Here is an 18,177-nt window from a genome sequence, read left to right as displayed (position 1 = left end):
CCACCTTGACAGACATCAAGAGAAGAAAAACGTTCTACCGATGAATAATTATGATCAAACATGGCAGATCCAAGTGATGTTTATGAATGTATGTATATCATTCATTGTTTTTCGTGCAACATTTAAAACATGTGTTGTACTGCTGAGGAATACAAAATCTGCTGTATATAATTAATAATTTTTATTAGGATTATAATATTATACCTATGTCAATTGAATTATAACTCAACATCACGTCGAAATAATAAATATGAATAAAAATGTAAAGGTTTGTTTGTTCGAAATCTTTAACCTCCAAAAGTTCTTCACCGATTGCTTTGAAATTGCATTAGAATACGCATGTGTTTTTATATACCTATATTATATAGATGTCACATGTGACAGGTAAAAACATGTTTTTTTTTAAAACAGCGCCATCTTTTGGACAAACATGCTTTTTTTTTTTAAAACAGCGGACGTTCTGTTGGACGTTAAAGCAACATGCGCCTATTGTTTTTCATCTGCACAGTCTGACTGAGCCACAGCAACGCGTGGCGGGGTACAGCTAGTAATAAATATATTAACTAAATTGTTGAATTTTTATCAGTAAAAAGTTATTTAAAACAATGCTCGGATTGAAATGGAACAAACTTCGACTGCATCATTCTTGTTCATAAAAGATTAAAAATTTGAAATATATTTGGATTCAAGAACGTAGTGCTCTTGTTGGTAAATTGATTTGGGCACTAAAAAATAAGTGAAATAAAAAGTAGTTATTCATTTTTCCTAATCAATTTTTCTTAGCAATAAAAAATTAAGTACTGCAAGAGGTGGCTTATCTTACTGGGCAAATGCATTATTACATATATACAATTATGGATGGTAATAAAAAATAAGATAAAGAGTTAATTTACAATCATTACTGTAAGCAGTGGTTTATCTTAAATGTAGCACAATCATTACTGTAAGTAGTGGTTTATCTTACTGGGCAAATGTAGAATTATATGCAATTGTGCATGATAATTAAAAATCAGATAGAGTTAATTTACAATCGTTAAAATCATTTCTTATTTATTACAAATCTTCAGTGTTTTTGCATGTGAACATGCAATCATTTTAATATTGTATTAGACAATAAATTGTGATGTGGTGTTTACGCCCTTCCGACAGACAACGATGAAATATTTAAATACTTGTGACAAAATTCACAGAAGTATTTTGTTCACACTTGATACTGGCCATCATTATTACGAACCATCTAACCTAATACTTACAAACTTTTGGTTCATCACGTTGTTCAATAAAATTAATTTGTATTACACTTCTTCTGGCTCTTCTAATAAATGCACCTGGTCGGAATGTCCTTTACCATTCTTTGCCTGATTATCCACAGGGTTTTGGGAATATAAAATAACAGAAACGGAAACAATCACAATGGATAGCACCGTAAACATGTTAATAACAATACCGAATATTAAATAGCAAGCTATCGCCGTGAAGACCAGCTCCAAAGCGCTGGCAAATGTCTTTAAAATGGAGTTCATTGTTTTCAAAAAGAAACTTGTGACAATGCCTATCATGGTGCTATTAATCATGATGATGACAACATTCACAGTTAGAACGGCTTGCAACGCTTCTACATTGAAAGCCTCGTCACTCTTGCCTTGCATCACTATAAAGACGATGTTACAAATAATAGAGTCGAGATACATGAATATATTTTGAATATAAATGTCGACCGTGAGTCCTCGGTTCTTCAGTAAATGTTCGTTATACACCCCGGCGAGGGACGAACAGAAACATTGGACTAATATCAAAATGGCACTGAGGCTGAGTACTTGACTGAATATGTTGTGGGAATTATTGGCGGGAAGTCCACCAGAGACAGCGCTGGTGACTGCGGCTACCTCTGGGCTGCTGGTGCCAAAGTCTACATGCTTGATCATGCATCCCACTGTGAGCATGAGCAAAGAGATCCATTGTCGGCCACTCAAATTCTTCTTAAATATAACCTGAAATCAATACATTTATATATAAACAAAAATGTAAATGTTCGTTTGTTTAAAATCTTAAATCTCCAAAAGTTCTTCTCCGATTGCTTTGAAATTTTGACGCAAAGTTTCATTCGAATACACATGTTTTTATATACCTATATTATATAGATGTCACATGTGATAGGTAAAAACGAGATATAAAAAAAGCACCATCTGTTGGACCTAAAAGCAACACCCGCTATTGTTTCTCTATCGATTAAAAACGATACTTTATATCTTACATTTTTAAGAGGGGTTGAAAAGTGTATGAGTATATTTTATATTTATGACATAGAGTAATTAAAATTGAACTTACTTGGAAAAGTAATGCTGTAATCACAACTCTAAGTTGAAGCAACAGATAGTAAGTAGTAGGATCGAAGGCTGCCAGGTTGATAAAGGAGAGATTGTTGTAGAAGCAATACAACAGGGACGGTATTAAATACAAACCCAACAGAACCAAGTTGTTCTTTATTACGCTAAACATAGTCAAAATACTTTCACTGAAAAGAGGAAAACACAGATTAGTTAATTAATTTTTTTGTCAAAAAATGAGAGTAGTACAATGAGGGTCCTACGAGACAGTGGATCCCAATTCTATAACCACTCGAGCAATAGAGCTCGTTTTTTTTTGTAAATGTCTTGAGATAGAGATTTCCAGTTTCCAAAAATTATACCTCTCAATATAATACAGAATCATATAAAATGCTTAACGTAGTTTAAAGTTAATGAATCCCCCTTTTATCCAATATGTTTATGTTTTATAAAAATAAAATAAATATAAAACATTTTAATTCATAAAAATTACCTCCTTCCGCTACTCAAATTTTGGTAGCTATCGCTCAAAGGTTGGTTTATTAGTGGTGCTACTTGGGTAGCTGTCACTCGAGTGGATAACACTAATGATTCATATTATGATACTGTTAGCTATTTCAATAGAAGTCTCAATAGTCATTGTCCTATTTTTCGTTTCCACACATTTTTTAACATCGATAGCCAGCCGAGTATAAATGCTGACAACATGGGGAATATTCAACGTAAAAATATGACGAGAACTTCCAAAAATAGGTTAACTGAATGATCAACCTATTTTTCAAGAATATTTCATAAATATTTTTTTTTATTCATTTACTGCAAATATTGTGTTATTTTTTTTATGAAGATCTGCCAGTTTCACAACGTTGACGGCAATTCATCAATCATGTTTGGCCACTTTTCAGGAGAGACAAAAAACCTGCGGTGATTTTACCCCAACCGAAGGCAATTGAGATTTGCGGTTATACTATGGAAATCTTGGTAGTGAGACTATGAAAGATGATGTTGTGTGGTGTCACGGCATTTATTGCGAGTCAGTATAATTGTGCAGTTGGAAGATGACTGAGACCGATGAGGATTACACCAGGTGTAGACGGCGATGACGGTGGTAGGATGGTCCAGGCGCGGGTCAGTGGGTCGACACCGCGTTGATGGAGACCGGACTCGTGGGCGTGTTCAGCACTGATGAAGATGTGGGGTCTTCCGGGTACTTTAGTGTGAACGAGGTAGCCGAAGGTGCGATGGACCTGGTCGGCAGATGAGTGGGGGATGCAGGCCGGCAACGAAGCCGCCAGGCTGAGGTCAGCGCTGGCCAGGAATGATAGCCGGGGCCAGGGCCCTGAGCTAAATCCCAAGGAGTCCATAGTAAGTCCGTGCAAAGTCGGGTGTAGGTGTGTAACGATGAGGTAAAGAAAGAGCCAGTCGTGACGCGGGGGGGAACCGGCCATAATCATAACCTGACCGAGTCGGACTTCTCAAGTGGGATGATGTTAGGTCAAACTTGTTGAATGGAATGATGATAGTACTTAGGTCCTCCACCGCTTATATAGGTGCTGATTCCTTTCTTCTCGTCTGCCACAGGTTGGAGTAGCGTCTGGACGTCGAACCCGCAGGATCTCTGACTCGGTTCATTGTATGAACATTTGCATCACCCTGTATGCAAACATTTTCTTATCAACAGTTTTACGTATCGCGGTACCGATATTTCAATTGAAGTTTCGTAAGTCTGATTGTTGATTCAGATTTTTTTCACTTGTGCGGTCTGATTATGATATGATGACCCTAGCAACGGTGACGTAACCGCTACAATACACGATACAATACGCTACGACATTGGAAAGTATTACTATTACCTTACATTGGAAATATCCTACATTAATCCATGTAGGTTTATTACCGCCGCCGAATAGCATTACAGGACGACTTACGTGGTGATGGATTGCCGTCGACGATATGTAGGAAATATTATAGTGAATGATAAAAGTGTTTACTTACTTTTTACAATATAGTATGACCGAAGTGATCAACTTTAAGACTTCAGTCAGTAATACAACAAGCGTTGTGCTGTAGTTGTACTTCTTGTCTGAACTTTGTGAAGCGGTTACTATGATACCTGCAAATAAAAGCTAAATTATTAAAATTTAAAAGCAGATGCTTTGGCAATGATGCAGGACTTGGCTAGCTGACGACTGAACTCCAACACCACGGTGCTAACTTGACACTAGGGTGCTGACACGACACCAGGGTGCGAACCCGTCTCCAGGGTGCAAACACGACATCGGGGTGCGAATCCTACACCAGGATGCGAACCCTAAATAGAGCACGAACCTGACACCGGGGTCTAACCCGAAACCCACTACATACTTAACACTAAAAGATGAAGCACTTATAATTTATAATATCTTCATATCCATATTTTGTGGTGCAGGCCAATATGCTGCAGCCTTGGCGGTCTGCGTAAATACAGCTCTGCGTGCCAATCTATACCTATATTGACATGTAAAGTTAAATATGCAGATCTCCATCTACCTTGACATATTTTCTCTATAACATTATCTATATTGACATATTATATGTACATACTTATAAAATATAGATATTTTAAGCTAAAATAATTTACCATTCAAATTTTTTAGTAAAATGTAAAATATGATTTAAATGCGATGTGCAATTATATTTTTATCTTTTTCAGATAAATATAATTATTTGAGCATTACTTTTTTATCACTTCCTGTTAATGGCTGTTACAAGCTGATTAACATTAGATTAACTGCTTGAATATAGGATATAAAAAAAACCACATTAAATGCCCGAATATAGGTTATCGAAAAATACATTAACTGCCTTATTAACTGTTTTATAGAATATAAAACAACACATTTTTTGTTTTGTTTTATTCATTAAATTTTTTTTATTGTGAATACTACACAAGAATCCAACTGTTCCCTGCTTAGCGGAGCCAGTGAGAACCCGGCATCCCCAATTAGGATATGTTGTTGAATGTATCGCGAGGGGACGGGGAAAGTAGTGGTGGTGAAGTACCTGGCTATTCAGATCTGGTCACCAAACACGGTTAAAGCCATTTCAAGAAATGAGTAAATATATACCAAACCATTGCAGTTTTAAAAGGCACAGAATATGGAATCATCACATCAAATCATTTCAATTAATTACTACATAAAACTACTATTTACGTCGGGAGGGATGGTAAAAGATGCATTGAAAATTCATTTTTATTCAACCTCAGTTCAAAATTTACCTTATAAAACTGGTAGCCCTTTGCCGCCATTTTAGACTTTTATTCTTGCGTGACACTTGCAAAAGTTTTATTTCAATCTAAATAAGCATAAATTACTTAATTAGCCTAAAGTAATATCCTATCAACCTATTTTGTGCAGTTAACTAGTTATTTATTGTAGTAATTGTTGAAACAAAGTGTAATTTCCATAATCTGTGCCTAAAAGTGCGGCGGTTAGGTAAATAATTACCCCAATAATTTCTCCTAATCTTATTTTTTCCACCTACTTAAATGAAATTTCCCTTTTTCTATGAAAATTTGATGAAATTACTTTTTGTAGATGAGGTAATCGAGGTTGAGGCCAAATACAACACAGTAACAGGTTGATTCATTTCAACTTACCTTGATTTACAAACAACGACATATACGAAATAAAAATGAACACACTCCATTTCGTAGGAAACAATTCCTTCCACTTTATCCGAAACATTGCGATTGATCGAATGTAATATTATTATTTTGATAAAAACATCATACAGGTTCTGCACAATTATCTATTACCGGTGCTACGAATGGAAGATAAAATAATATGGTCGGTACAATAAGTAGCCGCGGTCTATGCAATTAAATTATGGTTTTAATCAGTAAAATAACCATTTATACAGAAATTATTGATTATTAGAATATATTGACGATGCACAATGCACGGCGTCTGAAGGTTTGCGTTTGTGAGTATTTTGTTTTGGTTTGACAGTTTAACGTTCTGCGCGTTCCACTTCTTACTTCTTGTGACATTTGTTCGAATGTTGGTCGTTAATAATTTTCCGATATTTTGTGGGAATTAAATACAATTGGTTGGTTGGGGAAAGTTGGGGAGTGTTTTTTTTTAATCAATGATAAGAGTGGTTTCCATGTTGGGGTTATGCGATCAAGAAAACGTAATTTGAGGTACGCTTCAGCCATTCCATTGAAAACTAAAAGTTTTCAAAGGGAGGTGATCCTGGCAGCCCTTTGCCAAACATTTCCCAATCAAGTTGTTTTGTTAAATACAACAAAATTTTGAACAAATAAGTTTGCGAATATACATATTTAAATTAATCACTGTTGAAAAGTGTTCATTTTACCAGCAGTTCTGAGTCTCAACATTGCTCAAATTAACAATTTATTAGTAAAATGCATTCATAAAAATGGTATTAAATCCAATAGTTTTGGTGTTTAAAATCAATAAGTAAATAAATAAACCCTTCATTCCTTAAAAAATATGGCTATGATCGCCGGGTGACAGCCAAAAAAATAATGATTAAAGGATTACCTGAATACTAAAATAAAATAATACATAATATGGCCATGATCGCCTTTAACGGGTGAAAGCCAAAAAAATAATGATTAAAGGATTACCTGAATACTAAAATAAAATAATACGTAATGTACTTAAAAAATATGTTCAACTTTATTGAGGGGAATGTTTAACTTCATTATCGGCTGTTTTTAACTTAAACCAATTTTATTTTTCGCAATTTGGGGATTTTGAAAATGATTTGTGGGTATTTTATTTTTGGATTGGCAACCTTGCAGCTGTCAGAGTCAGAATCTTGTATTATTTTTATTCAGCCGACATCAGGCCAGTCGTTTAATTTTCTATCAATAATAATTCGATATCAGATGTAAAACAGTTTTCTATCGGAGTGATTACAAAAAATTGTGTGATATTATTAGAATTTTTGTTTACTCGTACCTTGATTTTGTTTCAATAGTATCAAAATGGAAACTCTAGATAATAATTTCGGGGCTCCATTTTCAAAATTATGCCGAACGTGTCTTAGACCGAAAAAGGGAATGAAGCCTATTTATGACTCTAATATCACCAACTTGCTGATGTTCGGGGCTTCTATAAAAGTAAGCGTACCCCAGACGTTGATTTTTTTACCCGATTTTGATTTTTTTTGTAAAACGTTACCTATGTTACAGACAGTGACGATTTTCTCTAATGTGCGAATGTGCAGTGAACTTCCAAAGAATAACTACGCCAAACAAAACTCATTTGGATTATAATATTACTACAGATTATAATATTTAACAGTGTGCCACTATTCTACTGTAAAAAAAATTACTTTTAAACATTGATAAATACCATGGACGGAGTGATTCGAGAACACTTTGAAGCCGTGGGGTGAGGGGAAGATGTATGAAAAATGTCAAAACCTAGATAATTTTTTTATGACATATCTCAATCCTTGTTTCAACAAAAACCCCCAAAAATCATAATCACTGCATGAACAACACAAAAATAAAATAATAATTGTTCATTATAAACCATTTTGCCATGGACAGAGTATTAGTGCGATTTTTTATGAATGGCATTGAAGCTAAATCTAGGGTGAAGGGAAATTGCCTGGCAGCCATCCTGTATGTCAAACGTTTGAACTGATTTGTATGCATAACTAATTCTTTTGGATCGGTTTTCTGACGTGTCTCCATATATTCGATGAAGACTCACAATGATTTAGACTGCAAACTGCCACTGGTTACAGAAACCCACAGACATATGAATATTAATAGACGAGAAGTTAAGGGCGAAGGGTTAAATCAAGAGTTGCGGGATGCAGAGAAGAAAGCTGACTGTGATTCGTCAATAAATCAATCTGCCAGTAAATAGGCATCTCGCATTATGATATCACCATTTAGTTCTTAAAAGTAAAATCTGGTTTTTAATGAATAGACATTTTTACATGGGAGCGCAAATTACTCGCCACGTTATGAACAAATTTGCTAAGTCCAAATTCGGCAAAAAAAAATTCTTCTATTTTCAGAGTCGAATATTTTGTTTCCTTATCGAGTCAAGACACTTTTACAAATGTCCATAATTTACTTACCCCAGTAAACAGCGACAAGCACACTTGACAATGGCCACATTCGAACAATGCTTTAGGGTTGGTACAACCGCTCTGTTCCTATTAATAATAAAATAATGTAATTATCACTTTTAATTAAAATTAATTTACGCGAATTATTTCAAACATTATTTAATCACAATAATACGTAGCATTTACATTATTATTTGCTCCTTGTTTTTGTAGATACTCTCAGTATCGCCCCAACTACTTGAAATGGCTTTAGGCGTGTTCAGTGACCAGAATTACATAGCTAGGTACTTCTCACCACCACATAGCCAGGTGTGGGGTATTATTCGGGAGTATTTTGTCGATGAAGGTGCTTTTTATTTATTTTTTGGGTATAATATTTGCATAAAATTTTTTTTAGGTACATTTAAGCATCATAATTCGTCTGGAAAAATTAGTAAAACAGTATTATATACACCGACATAATAACAGTATTCTCAGACTATGCATAATATTATAAAAAAATATACGAGTTATATATAATATAAACATATACGGACAATGGAAGAAATCAAAAGAAAAAGACAAAAGGGTTAATAATTAAAGTATATTTGTGAGAACAGCATCCAATAAACAACTAACAGGGGTTTAAATAATGTACAAAAATAAAAGCACAGTTTAAGAGAAAACAACATGTACAATAGTTATATTATCGATGCTAGATAAATAATAACAGCTGAATAAAAATATATTTTAAAGATGAACCAACATAGAAAGAAGGTATTAATCTGTTGACTGTGATGACGCCCGTGACCGTGAGACAAATTACACGTCGAAAAATCATAGATATCGGGTTCGAAACCCAGCGTGCAAATAAAATTTTTATTTGATTAATTTGAGTTATTTCACGATTTACTAATTAAAAATAATTTAAAGGATGTTTGCGGCACGTTCTAAAGTGGAAGATAATATATTCCAACTCCGTCAAAGAAGCTGCGTATATTAAATAAAAAATATTTTCTAAAGAAATATTTAGCGCAAGCGATTCTGGCCTTATTATTCATACAGTTCCTTTGTAAACACGGGTTAAAATTGCTTTAAAAAAAATCTTCGATTTTAGTTTGGAGGACTCCGGAGTCCCTCCCACAGTTGATAGGTTAATAATTGAATATGATCGAAAACAACGTAATACGATAAACGATAATTAAAACAGAACATACATTGTCTAGTGAGACGGGTAACTTACTAACATTAACTAAAAAAAATATAATTCAATAAACGCCCGGGTTGCCGGCAATTAAATTAATTAATATATATTTTTTATATAGAATAGGTGCTGCAATTTCCAATTTTATGTCCGGGTTAAATCTTCCCCATAGGAAAAACTAAACCCTTTCACACACTTTTCCACAAATTATCATCTAGTCAATCAACATTATGCAAGTGCATTATATAAGCAATATAAATACAAAACAATACAAGAACAACACGTCAACTCACCAGAGATCAAATGGGAAAATAATTCACCGACTCCAGATATTTTCATATCGGAGGGTTCGGCTTGGTAGGACTCTAATATTTGTTATTATTTCTAATACACCTATGTGTAAATGGTAAATTAATCTTTTACACAGATGACATGATTATTAAAAAAAAATGTTACCGGACAGCAAAGTGCCCATAACATTTTTTACTCCAAATGTGCTAAGGAATAGCTGGTTAAAGTTCGTCGGGTACGTGCCGATACACCCTGTATATATTTATACATATCTATTATACTATTATATATTTTATATTATTTAAAATATATAGTTAGCAACTTCTTGTATCAACCAAGAAAACTTTTCAAATTATTTATAAAGAGCAATAATTAGGTAAAAGTCAATACACTAGACAAAACAAGAATCACATTTAACCTCTCAGACAAAGACTATTATTTACTATGTGTTCCTTTGCGAACTGTCAAAACGTGATAATTTTTGTGTTATTTACGAGTTTTGCTAAAAGCTTCATAACTCACGTTTTGGGAAACGTAGCCTCATTCTAAAAAATGTTTTGGAAAGATTATGAAATTCACTATCGCATTGTGTTGTAATACGTAAATATTTGCGTTTCTAAATATACATTTTATGAAAACGTCAAAAATATCTAAAAATCGCTTACCATTATTTCAAAGCTGTGAAAAATGTACTTTTTTCTGAGTATCATAAAGAAATAACACTTTATATATTGAAGAAATATAATTAAAAACTATTAGTCACCTCAAAATATTAACCGTCCAAACTAAAATATTTTTAATAAATTATTTAGAAACGCAATAAATTATGAACGAACAAGATGACAGATCCAATCGCCTTAGATAATGTACCTCTACTTTCCATAGATATTGTTGAATACAGACGCGTAGCGTTATTCATTATCGATACTCTGTTTTTTAAATCATGGCAATCCGTATACTAGTGATGGAAATAAATCAATTTTTGTAAAATCTTGCGCGTTTACGTGAAAAGACGTTCTAATGTCTTGACCGCTATTATCATATTTACGTCTTTTGACGTTCTAATGTTCTGAGTGGTTAATAAATCTGCCTATTTCTGACTGTCCTAAAACAGGTTAATCTCCTAGTTGGACAGCCAAAGATCACTGTAATATGTAATGTTTTTTTTTTTAAATTAATAAAAAATATATATATATATATTTTATCAAAGCGCAAAAGGCGAAGGCACATCCCTGATTCTTGTGCACACGGCTTTGTGTTTCGCGTCCATCGCGTGATAGTATGTTTCTAAAACTGATCCATATTATACGATGTGAATCAGCTTAAAACAAATTAAAATAATGTTTACCTATGGAATGTAATACGACAATTGGGTTTATTCTCTTTTTCACTTCTATTTTTACAAGTTTTCATAGCGCAAGCCACCATTTTGCCGTGTTATTTCGTAAAATGAACCGATGATGCCTCGACCATAGTTCGCACAAGAATGATGACGTCACGTTTTCTAAATTCACGGGAGGCCATACGCGAGCCCAGCCGGCTCCAATGGAACCGGTATGGGGAGTGGGGAATAATACGCTTTTAATCACTTAGGGCAGGTCTACTAATATTCATATGTCTATGCAGAAACCATTATTATAGGCCCTCCTTGCAGAATCTGACATTTTGAACCGCCAACCGAATTATTATTATTCCAATGGTCTGTCAAGGGAATAATAAATTCGGTTTGCGGTTTTGCCGACATGTCGGGTAACGCAATACGGATCCTAATAACAGGGCCTAATAACTTAAAAACATTCTCCCAGTGAGTTGAAATTAAGGCGATGCCATACGTAGTAATGCAAAATCATGTGTTTTTGGTTTGAAAATTTGGTCGCCTAGAAATGTTTCAGATGCTTTAATTAAATACTGCGAGTAGAATACATCTTGGCCTTTGAAATAATCGAGTATTTTTTCGATAAGTCTTTTTAAAAGCCCACAAAAAAATAATGTATAAGGCCTATGAAAACTGCTTTAAAGTTCAAAATCTCCTACATACGAACCCATTTTCGGTTATGATTTTATTGTATAATGTGGAAAATTAAGTTATTTATAAAATGATCGGAAAAAAAAAATTTATGCCTGAACATCCACAAAATAAAATAAAAGGCATTTTTTGGCAATGTTTTTTTCTTGCATAAATCAAAATAGGCGGATGGTGTTAAGCGGGAATTCAAACCTTATCGCCATCTACGTAAGGGTTGTTATTGATAGCGGCTCAATTTGAAATATTACACGACGTAGTGCATCGCCTTAATGCCTTTTCCACAGAAAAAATAAATACTAACCCATGTAGACATGGCATAACACATTTAAAGTTTTATAAATTCTAATAATATGCATTTATTTATGTAAAAAGAACAGCATTAGAAATATAAGAAGTGAGCCACACTTGTATGGCAATCGAATAGCTATTACATACATATTGTTTTGTGTTCAGATAGGTAGGTACCTTGTTTTTCAGGCCATTTTTTCTATTTTCAGAATTAAATCAATGTGTCTTAATGAATAGAATTAAGGACGGTTTGGTTTACAGAAATTCAAATGTGACATTGTCATCAAATAGTCATTCTGCACCATTTTGTTTTTTTTACAGTTGAAAGATTCCCTTAAAACACCGATTCTAGGTTTATTTTCAGCTTTCTATCATATTATTGTAACAGGTTGACAATCAATTCTGCTGATCACAATTTGTTCAAAAGCTGAAACAGACGTGAATTTCTGCAAAACAACTGGGACGTTTATTCAATTTTAATTACTCAAGAAGGTCTCCAATAATAATTATTGTTGATAATAATTGGACTTTAAAAATACACAAAATTTTTGGCATTGCTGACTATTTTAGGAGCTGGAAATAATGTAAAAAAAAATTCCAGGTAGAAAGTGGAGATGGAATGCCAGGTAACATTTGCCTGATGTGTTTAAGACAAGTTTACCGTTCTTGTTCCTTTAAGAATCTCTGTGAGAAGTCGGATTCCATCCTGAAAAGATACGTCATGTACGGGTGCCTTCCACCTGAGGTGAATTTAATTAATTTTTTTACCATTATTTTAGTTATTTCTACATTTAAATTTACAAGTTACTAACTTGGCTAAGTCTCGTTTTATCTAGGACTACTAGAGCGTTTTGCATTTCGTCTGTGTGTTTATTTGTTTATTACGTTCCGGTTCCGGCGAAGATCAAGAGTTTGCATCATGGTTCCTACTATGAGCTGTCAAATCGGAATAATCAATATTGTGGTACCTATCAGCCTGAAGAAAGTTTTAAAAAATAATTCTTATTGAATGACAGTTCTTTGAACAAATTGTATAATAATTCCTTACTTGCAATAAAAAAAATCATGTGAAATATTTATGGTTTATAATTAAGTAGGTAGGTATTTAAGTACCTACTTATAAATCTTGTGATTTCGTTTTTGGAAATTTTGGTTTTGATTTATGAAATAAGAAAAAATTAGAAACTTACTTTTTTGGATGTAAGGTCTACTGTTCACAGAACTACTAGTTCTCGTAAATACATAATTCTGGGTTCAGGGACCCATTTCATTGACAAGGCGCCTCTGCTTCCGTCCGTAGAGGGCGCAGCCTCTAAAGTGTGTACTATCTCTCCTGGTTATTAGAGATGGTTAATATTGATTGTTACTTGTTACAAGCACTGTTTCACTGAATAACCATAGTACTCGTACATAATATGTGCATATCTGGGCAGAACACAAGACTGATGTAAGACTAATTAATAAGATTAAGAAATGAACTCTTAGGTGGTTTGGACATGTAGAGAGGATGAATGGAAAGGAGTGTAAGAAGAATTGATGCGAAAGTGAATGGCAGATAAGTCGAGGACGCTTGAGGAAGAGATTGTCCAGTCAATTGAATCGAACACTTGAGTCCTTTATCTTTTTAAATATAATCTGCTTCACAATATTAAAAATAATTATGATTGAATTGGCTGTGTGCTTTCTTCAAGCTGCGAGTTATATCTCAATACTGCTTTTATTTAACCTTTTTTGTACATTTCAGGATTTTCTGAAAGTAGAAAGCTCTCAACAAGAGACGCGTATAATGGATGAACGTGTAGATCCTATTCTGGTAAGAAATCAAACTATTGTATCTGTTATTGCTGTTATTATTATTATTATTATTATTTGAAATCCTGAATAATGGGATAAACTCACCTGACGTACCAGTTTAAAAAAAAATCAAAATCAACCTACAAAACCAAAGTTACAAAAAAATCCCCCATGAAGTAACTCATAATTTCATAATGTAGACATTCTTAGCAATAACCTTCAGAAATATTGAAACGGAGTAAAGTGTACGGTCATAAATTTATGCATAAATATAGAATCAGGAGCATTTCCTATCCTTATCCTTTATTACTCTTCCTCTCCCCTTTACCTACTCATTAATTTTAAGACATAATAAAACTCATATATCTAAGAATTTTTTTGGCTTAACCTTATTTAATATGTATATATTTATAAATATCTTTGTATTATGTAATAAATAAATTTAATTCTTAACTGTTATTTATATCTGCTATTAAATTATTAAATATGTGAAGTTTCGATGCTGGCTTCCCCTGTACGCGGCACTTTTTCATTGACGTGTTTGCTAGACAACTGTTGTGACGTCTGGGTACAGTTAAAATTAAACCAGTTTTACACATCAGAGTCTTAGCTTGTCGTCCCATTGGGTCGGTGAAGGTAAGGAAACGCAAGCAATCAACATAAACCGAAGACCCTTTGCAGAAGAGTCCCACAAAGGTTGCACTACAAACCGTAGCAAACTTAACTTTTTTTTTAAATATTTTATTTAGCTACAAAATTTTTACATTTTAAATCTATTCTAAAATCACTGTAATAATATTCTATACCCGAGTACTAAAATTTGGACTTCACAACATCATAACCCACGAAAAACTGCAAGACTTTTAGGCTTCCTTTACATTTAAAGAGAGTTCATTGAACAATTTAAAGCCTTAATAATAAATATTCTTTGGGTTCCCCATAAATTTGTCTTAGGAAGCTTAAAATCGTTGCAGCTTCTTGTAGGAAAGCCACGAACTTTACCATCAGTACTGAATAAAATATGGTAACATTTTGTTCTAAATAAACACTAGGGTATTATAGACTTAACAAGCATATTGAATTGGCGTTGCATTGTTTTTATTCTAATATCTGCCAAAGTGTAATATAGACTGCAGGGTCTTACAGCACTCGGTAAATGTTGATTCCTTACCGAACCATGGGACAGCGTGTTTACTGTATAAAAGTTTTACCGGTCAGTGGCTGAGTTGGCATCGCTTTGGGTCCCACCCAGGCATAGTGTGTTCAATTCCTCGGCTGGCTAAGTCCTCCATCACAACATAAGCAACATCTTCCGCTTACAATATTGGTAGTAGGGGATTTTAGAATATTGTCAGGTTATTTGTAACCCAGGAATGTTTGTTTTTCTTTAAAAAAAAATATCTTGACAATAAAATATTTTATCAATTATTCTAGGAAGACCCATTTGTCAATGACACCGCCAACCTGTTAAAGAAAAAAGCCTTTACAAAAAGTATTCCAGATCACTTTTCCGAAGATGAAGAAGGTTGGTTTTTGGAGGATATGCATTTTTGTATTATATAATTTTTTTGGTGTGTAAACATTATATGTAGCACACAATTGCTTCTTAAATTTTGAAATCTAAAAACAAACAACCAAGAACCTTCACCACGGTAACTATCTTTAAATTGTTTTTTTAATCTCAACAACAGCACCATCTATCAGGTCCAAAATTATCTAACTATCTTTCAAGATGGAACCAACCATACACATTGATAAAATTTCATTGAAATCGGTTGAGCGGTTTCAAAGATTAGCATGTACAAACACAGTGACTCGGTGATTTTTATATGTTAAGATATATTATTATTATGGATAAAAAAATATCTATGGATTGAAACTATAATTACATTATTTGGTTGTATGCTACATAATAATATGTCAACACTTAACATTGTGTCAGTGTATTATTTACTAGCTCTGTCTGTGTAACTAGAGAAACACTCTTAAACTGTTTTTTTAAAAAAGCATGTTTTTACCTGTCACAGGAAACATCTATATGATATAGGTATATAAAAACACATGCGTATTCGAATGCAACTATCGCTTATCTGAATTTTTCACACAATCTGTTCCATTTTTGATAATGATGCTTAAATTCAAAGCTTATTCGAGTTTATTGAACGAGTGTTACAGACAAAAACGAAATTAGTATTTTTTATTTGTTTTTTTCTCCAGGTGCCTTGAAATTCCTGGAACTGGGGTTGGAACCCGAGTGCAACCTGATAGAGAATGCCCTGGCGGCCATGAAGGGTAGTATCACCCTAACAGAGCTGCCCAATGAAAGCGACTCCCTCTGGCTGCAGCAGACTGACTCCATCGTGCTGGAGAAGGGGGTCCTGGATGTTGGCAAAATGATTACTTTCAGCATGATCACGGAACCGGATGATGGTAATGATAATGTATCAGTTAAGATTAAATATTTATCTATGACATTCCATATTTAAACTCGCAATGTATGTATATATACTAAGAAAGTCATTTGTTTTGACAGACTGGTAATTGATTTGGCCGGAAAACTTTGGTGGGAAAACTAACAGAAGCAGTAAAGTCCATTAAGCGCTTGTTATATGATAGCGAAATTTCGCAAACTGTCAAAATGTCTTCATTTTTTTGTCACTAGAGGGCGGTAGTTGTACATTAATGAACTTGTTAAAATATAACGTCACATGTGCGTTTGTCGCAAAGCAATGAACGTATAATATGAATGTGAAATATTAAGTAAAACAAACAACTTAGTAAAAGGTATGACTTATTTGCAGAACCTACTATTTTGGTAAAGCATTTAATTTGACATTTTTTATAAATGTTTCATCATTCTCTTGCTGTTGTCATTAGTGTTGAGGAACATTTCCGATACATATAGTTTGTTTCACACGGTGTTCGGAAACTCGTGGTTTAAACGGTAAAACCCTTTATAGGTCATAAGCTAAAAACGGATAGTTTTGAGACCTGCAACATTAAGGTTTATATTTCTTTATGTTTACAAGTTATAAGCCCTTGGGTTGTAATCATTCTGAGGTAACGCACAGAGGTCTTGAATCGAACCAACCGCCCGAAGTTCGCACATGTTGAGTAAATTTACGAAAATCGCGTCCTGGTCAGTTTCTCTATAAAATTATCAAAGCAGTTATTCCCCTGTAATGCAAATAAATAAAAGTACATTTTTCCTTACCAACCTGTCTTTTGTAATGAAAACAATAATTTTATATCATTTTTTTTAAATGGACACCGGTCAGAAAAAAACCCGCTTGAAAATCGAAAATTTCAAAAAAGCTAAGCAAAAATTTTTTTTTTTCTGTTCATCAAAATGAATATAGAATACATAAATAAAACCATTAAGGGCGTATCGTTTAAAAAAAAGTTGTCCTATAAAGGGATAACTTGTGAATAACCTTTCATTTATAGTCAATTTTGGGTTATGACTTTTTTATTTGAGCTTTCGTTTTCGAGAAAATCGAAGGTGGATTTATTTGGTAAATATCTTAATTTTATATTTTATAGAATATCTATATATATTAATAACATCATTAATAAATTGACCTCGAGAAATAAAAGAAATTTTATTTTTTTATTTATATATTTGTTAAATTATTCTGTGTTATTTAGTACAACTAAACAATAATCTTTTTTCTTTTATTCGTTACTTGAAGCATACCTTGTTTGGAGTATTTTTTCCGGCTGCCATGGATAAATCATAATATTGATCTACAAAGAGAAAAATAATATTATTGTTTGGAACTTTACAACACAACACATAGATAGAATATCTTTGATTTGACAACGTGTGAATGGTTACATGTTTATACGCAGAAAAGCGATGGTATTGTTAATTTCCTTAAAAAGATTTTTTTATCTGTTTAATCTAAAGATAAAAATAAAAAACGGTAATAAACTTGTTTACTCCTCATAACGAAAATCGTCATTTTTCTCCCATAGTGCCATGACGGTCACCGGTGACCGCAGTTAATTTTCTTCATTTTCATGGAAAATTTTGGTAAAAAAAAAAGGAATACGTTTTGATGGTCGCAGATGCCATCTGAGTATTTAAAAAAAAAATTTAAAATGGTAATTTATTTATTTATTTATTGTTTGTTTGTAAATATTACATAATAAAATTAATGAAC

At 33.3% G+C, this 18,177-nt stretch overlaps 2 protein-coding genes across 3 annotated transcripts in view; one reads left to right on the top strand and one right to left on the bottom strand.

Moving 5' to 3' along the window:
* Positions 1 to 86: 86 nt before the first annotated feature.
* senju (UDP-galactose transporter senju) lies at positions 87 to 6,319 on the bottom strand. Its single transcript, XM_089635258.1, has 4 exons — positions 5,968 to 6,319; positions 4,323 to 4,440; positions 2,329 to 2,515; positions 87 to 1,991 (listed from the first exon to the last, which is right to left on the bottom strand). Exons 1-4 carry the CDS (start codon positions 6,053 to 6,055, stop codon positions 1,296 to 1,298), a joined length of 1,089 nt encoding a protein of 362 aa, XP_089491384.1. The 5' UTR covers positions 6,056 to 6,319; the 3' UTR covers positions 87 to 1,295.
* An 829-nt stretch (positions 6,320 to 7,148) lies between these two features.
* The window catches only part of LOC149420864 (uncharacterized), a 32,440-nt gene continuing 21,411 nt past the window's right edge, over positions 7,149 to 18,177 (top strand). The window contains exons 1-5 of one of the 2 annotated variants that reach the window (XM_089635593.1): positions 7,149 to 7,461; positions 12,819 to 12,962; positions 13,962 to 14,030; positions 15,446 to 15,536; positions 16,229 to 16,441. In XM_089635593.1, the coding sequence (XP_089491719.1) occupies positions 7,327 to 7,461; positions 12,819 to 12,962; positions 13,962 to 14,030; positions 15,446 to 15,536; positions 16,229 to 16,441 (652 nt within the window). In that variant the 5' untranslated portion in view covers positions 7,149 to 7,326. The remainder of the gene's footprint in view (positions 7,462 to 12,818; positions 12,963 to 13,961; positions 14,031 to 15,445; positions 15,537 to 16,228; positions 16,442 to 18,177) is intronic. The other variant, XM_089635594.1, reaches the window with a different exon arrangement.

Source organism: Hesperophylax consimilis, chromosome 9 (assembly GCF_061612785.1).
Source record: "Hesperophylax consimilis isolate HC1 chromosome 9, BYU_Hcon_1.0, whole genome shotgun sequence".
In the NCBI taxonomy this organism is placed as follows: domain Eukaryota; kingdom Metazoa; phylum Arthropoda; class Insecta; order Trichoptera; family Limnephilidae; genus Hesperophylax; species Hesperophylax consimilis.
This window is presented reverse-complemented; position numbering and strand designations above follow the sequence as displayed.

Coding starts and splice junctions, on each gene's coding strand:
- senju (XM_089635258.1), bottom strand. CDS start 6,055: ATGTTTCGGATAAAGTGGAAGGAATTGTTTCCTACGAAATGGAGTGTG. Junction 2,516..4,322: donor GTCATACTATATTGTAAAAA/GTAAGTAAACAC, acceptor TCCTCTTTTCAG/TGAAAGTATTTTGACTATGT. Junction 1,992..2,328: donor TTACAGCATTACTTTTCCAA/GTAAGTTCAATT, acceptor TATTGATTTCAG/GTTATATTTAAGAAGAATTT.